General features: G+C 40.5%; 1 protein-coding gene across 1 annotated transcript in view; it reads left to right on the forward strand.

Annotated features, from left to right (window-relative positions):
* Window positions 1-6,327, forward strand: part of LOC101852573 (N-acetylgalactosamine-6-sulfatase-like) — a 24,381-nt gene that overhangs the window by 12,847 nt on the left and 5,207 nt on the right. Inside the window, exons 7-12 of the mRNA XM_035972230.1 lie at window positions 570-706; window positions 2,287-2,390; window positions 3,579-3,718; window positions 4,231-4,333; window positions 5,195-5,316; window positions 6,197-6,314. Of these exons, the coding sequence (XP_035828123.1) occupies window positions 570-706; window positions 2,287-2,390; window positions 3,579-3,718; window positions 4,231-4,333; window positions 5,195-5,316; window positions 6,197-6,314 (724 nt within the window). The remainder of the gene's footprint in view (window positions 1-569; window positions 707-2,286; window positions 2,391-3,578; window positions 3,719-4,230; window positions 4,334-5,194; window positions 5,317-6,196; window positions 6,315-6,327) is intronic.

Genomic DNA, 6,327 nt, shown 5'->3' on the forward strand with positions numbered 1-6,327 from the left:
GGGGTAGGATTGGTAATGGTACTCAGTGCACAGTGGTTCGTTGTCAAGAAAAACATCCACTGAGACAGACCGTTTATTGAGAAATTTGAGGAGGGTTGGTTACCAGCGACTAATCAGTGTAATCAACCAATAACTCAAAGTAACTTTTAGCAAAAAGAATCCAGATATCTGTTTCTTTTAAGTAAGAAAAGGCACATAGGCAGGATGATGGCTTTGTGTGTGTGTGTGTGTGTGTGTGTGTGTGTGTGTGTGTGTGTGTGTGTGTGTGTGTGTGTGTGTGTGTGTGGGTGTGTGTATGCATGTGTGTACTCAGTTATATTATGTAGACTGTTTGTGTGTGTGGGGGTGTGTGCGCGTGCGTGCGTGCGTGCGTGCGTGTGTTTGTCATATATATACATTGGTCTGTGTTCACAGCTACGGTGACGCAGTGAGAGAGCTGGACTCCGGAGTGGGACGTATCCTGTGAGTGTGTGTGTGTGTGTATGTTTGTGTGTATGTGTGTGTGTGCGTGTGTGTATGTGTGTGTGTATAGACATCCATAAATGCTCAGACATCATCCACATTCACAGTTACGGCGATGCAGTGAGAGAACTAGACTCCGGAGTGGGACGTATCCTGCAGACGTTGCAGAAACTCAAAGTGGACAACAACACATTTGTGTTCTTCTCCTCGGACAATGGAGCCGCCACGTACAACAAGGCTAAGGGTGGGTCTGTCTGCTGCCCTACTTTTACTTTTTATTGGAACCTTTTTTTTTTTTCTTTTAGATTTGTTTTGTTGGTTTGTTTTTCGAGGGAGATTTGGTCGCTTTTAAGCAGAAGACGGCTATTTCGAAGAAAAAGTCGAAGGTAAAGTTTTTGCCCCTTGTTCAGGCATGGCACTTATATGTGAGGCAGCGTGGTGGAATCAGGCTCTCGTCAATTTTTGGGCATGTAGAGTTATTGGTATCATCTTAAAGCTTGTTCAATTGTGTTTATTTTGATGGAAAAAAATCCATTTATCTTGAATTCAAGTCGAGATATTTGCGAATGAAGGGGGTGGGGGTCACCTGTTTTCAGAGGTAAAATTAGTGAGAAAATGGCCGCCAAAGATTAGTTATTTCCTTAGCTTAAGAGTCCGTGGTAACTGAACATTTATACTTTGTGTGCCTTTAATCAACGTTTTTCAGAAAAATCCACACAGAAATGAGTTCTTTAAGGGGCATGAAAGGTGTTGAGCCAAAAAACAAAAATTCGATAAAACTTAACAAACCTGTGGAAAAATTCAAGTTTCTTCACTTTGAATATTTTGACGAGAGCCTGATTCCACAACGCTGCCTCACATTTGTTCGCTTTTAAGCAGAAGGGGGCTATCCCCCCAAAAAAAATCGAAGATAAAGTTTTTGCCCCTTGTTCAGGCATGGCACTTATATGACCTTCTTGTGATGCAAGTATTGTAAAACCATTTGTAAAAAAAAGGTGGACATCTAAGACAGTTGGAACTGTATATCAAACCCCTTCATATTTGGTCGCATTAAAGCACAAGGGGGCTATCCCGAAAAATGCTGTTTTGAGAAAATCGAAGGTAAAGTTTTTGGACTCTTGCTCAGTTTCTTAAAAAGACAAGGAGAGTTTTCTCTACAACCAAATACACACACCAACGAAACCAAACTTCTCCTATAGGTAGGGCAATACTCACTTTTAGAGTAGGTTAAGATTTTTGAAAACCCCCGAATTCTGGGTTAGCCCGCTTGTCCTTAAAAGTGACCGTTTTGTTTATTCATTTAGGTGTTCATTAAAAAAAACAAAAAAAACTGTTATGACCAAAACTAAGTCGATAGTGCCATAAAACACTTACTCAATCAATTAATCATTGAAAATGTTTTTGTTCCTTGCCCAACCCAATCCAAATTGCCGTTGTCTGATTTGTCTCAGAAGATGTACGTGATATTGTATTGTAAAACTGTTAGTCAAACAAAAAAGGTTGACATCTAAGACAGTTGGAACTGCGTTTCAATTCAAGCCCCTTTATATTTGACTGTAGTCTATCTGACAGGTGGAAGCAACAGGCCGTTCTTGTGTCAATGTGCTTCACTTTACACAAACAAACAAACAAACAAACAAACGCACAAAAACAAAACAAACGCCCAAACGCGGGAACAAACAAACAAACTGTGGTATATCTGGCAGGTGGCAGTAACGGGCGATTCTTGTGTCGATGTCTTCTCTTTACACAAACAAACAAACGCACAAACAAACGCACAAACAAACAAACGCACAAACAAACAAACTGTGGTCTATCCGGCAGGTGGCAGTAATGGTCCGTTCTTGTGTGGCAAGGAGACGACGTTTGAGGGCGGCATGAGAGAGCCGGCGGTGGCGTGGTGGCCAGGTGTGGTCCAGGGGGGACAGGTAAATGACGCACGTCAGGGGTTGTCTGTTTGTGTTGTCACAGGTAAATGACTTAACTCAGGGGTTGTCACAGGTGAAATACATACCTCAGGGGTTGTTTGTTTGTGTTGTCACAGGTAAAATACATACCTCAGAGGTTGTCTGTATATGTGTGGTCATAGGGGGGCAGGTAAATGACTCACCCTTAAGTGTTGTCTGTTTGTGTTGTCACAGGTAAATGACTTAACTCAGGGGTTGTCTAGTTGTGTTGTCACAGGTAAAATACATACCTCAGGGGTTGTCTGTATGTGTTGTCACAGGTAAAATACATAACTCAGTGGTTGTCTGTATGTGTTGTCAAAGGTAAAATACATACCTCAGGGGTTGTCTGTGTGAGTTGTCACAGGTAAAATACATACCTCAGGGGTTGTCTGTTTGTGTTGTCACAGATAAAATACATACCCCAGGGGTTGTCACAGGTAAAATACATGCCTCAGGGGTTGTCACAGGTAAAATACATACCTCAGGGGTTGCCACAGGTAAAATGCATAACTCAGGAGTTGTCACAGGTAAAATACCTACCTCAAGGGTTGTCTGTTTGTGAGGCAACATGGTGAAACCAGGTGCTCATCAAGATAATGCAATCAAATAAACCGATGTTTTTTCAGCCTGTCTGGCAATTTTTATTGAAAATTTACTTTCGGTTTCTGTACATTATATGCTTATTTTAAAAAGCATTTCTGTTATGGATTTACTTTTAAATGTTGATAAAAGATACAAAAGAATATTGATTTGCAATTTCCAAGGACACTTAAGCTTTAGAAGTTGACAAATTGTGTCACCTATTTTCGTGTTAATTATACCTCTGATGCCAGGCGACCCTTTGTTCAGTTTCTTTAAAAGACAAGGAGAGTTTCCACTATAACCAAACAAATATACACACCAATGAAATCGAACTTCTCCTATAGGTAGGGCAATGCCCACTTTTGGTGTAGGTCAAGATTTCTGGAAACCCTCAAAATCTGGGTTAGCCCGCCTGTCCTTAAAAGCGACCATTTACACTTGGCCTATACCCTGATGCAGGGTGAGAAAGGCACTGATGATGATGATGATGATGCTGTGTTAAAAATGTTGCAGAACTCGTACGAAAACTAAAAATAAGCCTGTACAATTTTACTGTCTTTGTCCCCCCCCCCCTCCTTCCCCTAGGTGTCTTTCCAGTTGGGCAGCTTGATGGATCTGTTCTCCACGCTGCTCGACTTTGCCGACATTCCCGCTCCGAGCGACAGAACCATCGACGGCATCAGTCTACGGCCAGCTTTGTTGAGCAATATTGTCACAGACAGGTCGTCATCTTTTTCTCTGTCTGTCTCTCTTTCTTGTTAAACTCCAGCTAAAACTAAACTAAAACTGGGCACATAATAGACCTTATTGTGTTGCAAGTGCCTTAAAACGCTCACAAAAAAATAAACAATTGTTATGTCTGTACTCTATTTTTGGGGCTGAGGTCACATCCAATGAAATGTTAGGTCTGTAATCTATTCGTGACGTCACATCCAATGAAATGTGTTTTAAAAAAATGCTTTCTTGGGGTCACAACTAATGACAAGTTTTGTCTCTAATGCTCTCTTGAGGTCACAGCCAATGAAATGTGTTTGTAACGCTTTCTCGGGGTCTCAACCAATGAAAACTTTCGTTTCTAAACAATTCTTGAGGTCACATCCAATGAAAAGCTGTCTCACTAATGCTTTCTTGGGGTCTCATCCAGTGAAACATACTATTTTTGTCTGAAATCTATTCTTAAGGTAAGGTCACATCCAATGAAATGTTTCGTCTGTACAGCTTCTTTTTCCTCCCCCAGACCCATCTTCCTGTACCGCGGGGATCTGTTAATGGCCGCCCGGGTCGGTCAGTACAAAGCACATTTCTGGACCTGGACTAACAGCTGGTCTGAGTTTCACAGTGTGAGTGCTTTCGTTTTAGTAGAGGTTTTACGGCGCTCTCGGCCGTATAAGGTCATATTATGAGCACCAGAAGATTAGAGGTGTTACAAGAGAGTAACAAACATAAAAAAAGAAGGAGGGGAGATAGTTTAGTTTTAGTAGAGGTTTTACGGCGCTCTCAGCCGTATAAGGTCATATTATGAGCGCCAGAAAATTAGAGGTGTTACAAGAGAGTAACAAACGTAAAAATTAAGAAGGGGAGATAAGGATGATAGATATTTGATAGGAAAGAAGAAACAAACCACACCAGAGCACCCACCAACCACCCACACCGCGTGAGTGATGGACACAGGTCATCTGGTCCAAGGTTGTTTTAGGTTAGATGGGCCAGACTGCAGGAAACGTTGATTTAAAAATGTAATGCTTAATTTATTTTATTGTGAAGCACCCTGAGCCATCGGAGAGTGGTTGCTATTGATGAAGTGGTATTTTTTATTGTTATTATTATCATTGTTATTGTCAGTAGTAGTAGTAGTAGTAGTAGTAGTAGTAGTAGTAGTAGTAGTAGTCGTAGTCGTAGTAGTAGTAGTAGTAGTAGTAGTAGTGGTAGTAATAGTAGTTATAGTACATGTAGTTGTAGTAGTATTAATATTGTGATTATTTTTATTATTATTATCATTATTATTATTATTATTTTTATTATTGCTGACTGCTACCATTATTACCAATAGTAATAATAGTGGTATCATTAGTACTATTATTATTACTATTGTTACTATCATCATCATTATTATTTTTATTATTATCATTATTATTATTATTATTATTAGTAGTAGTAGTAGTATTATGCTCATCATTATTTAAATAAATATTGTTCTTCAGGGCACAGACTTTTGCCCAGGTCAGGAGGTCAAAGGAGTGACGACCCACAAACAGACAAACCAGACGGCCAGCCCACTCCTCTTTGACCTCGGCTGTGATCCACAAGAGAAATACGTGATCCCGTAAAGACAACTTATTTTTCTCCTTTTGTCATCCAGTAAAAAATGTATTTCTTCATCCCTAATATAAAGAGCTTATTTCTTCATTTATTAAAGAAAATAACTTATTTCTTCGTCCATAAATTGCTCATTTCTCCATCCATAAAGAACTCATCTAATTATTCATTCAGCTAAAGCTCATTTATTCTTTTTTAGTACAAGAAACTTATTTCTTTATTCCTCAAGAACTGATTTATCCATCCAATGAAAGCTCCTTTCTTCTTTCAGTGAAGAAAACTCTTTTTTTCATCCTTTAAAAAAAATGAAAGATCCTGTCTGATCATTTTGAGTGAAAGAGTGTGTTTTTTTGTAGCGGAGAGAGTGAAGGAAGAAAAGGAATTTTTTTTTTTTCATATGGGAGGATTCTAGGGCTGGACATGATGCGTTACAATTTTTTTTTTTTTTTTTTTTTTCTTTTAATGTAAGCTGTTTCACGCCTTAATCGACACCAGTTAGGTCAATTAGAAGACGGACTCTGACCCTGCCTGTCCTGCAGAAAGACACAGATCATCATTGCTTTTCTCACCCTGGGTCAGGATATAGGCCACGAACAAACACTTTCCACCTTTCCCTATCCTGGGCTAGTCGCTTGATGTAACTGCTCCACGTCTTCCCACTTTTCTGTACATCCATTTCAGTGACTCTTCACCATGTTCCACGAGGTCTTCCCTTTGATCTTTTACCCTGTGGGTTCCAATCTGACACAGATACTTGATTGAAATTCTCATGTCTAGAGTCAGGGTCACGTCTATCCCCACCTCTTTCCCCACTCCTCCTCCTCCCTTCTCCTCCCACCTCTCACCTTCCCTTTCCCCCTCCCCCTCCCCCTCCCCCATCCCCACAGACCAAGTTCCCCAATCTACCAACAACAGATGCCCGCCATCTTGAAAGCTGTGAAGGAACACCTGGCCACTCTGAAGCCCGGAGACCCACAGCTCAACTGGTGTGACCCGGCCGTTATGGTATGTCAGTGTG

The sequence above is a fragment of the Aplysia californica genome, unplaced genomic scaffold (genome assembly GCF_000002075.1).
Source record: "Aplysia californica isolate F4 #8 unplaced genomic scaffold, AplCal3.0 scaffold00619, whole genome shotgun sequence".
In the NCBI taxonomy this organism is placed as follows: Eukaryota; Metazoa; Mollusca; class Gastropoda; order Aplysiida; family Aplysiidae; genus Aplysia; species Aplysia californica.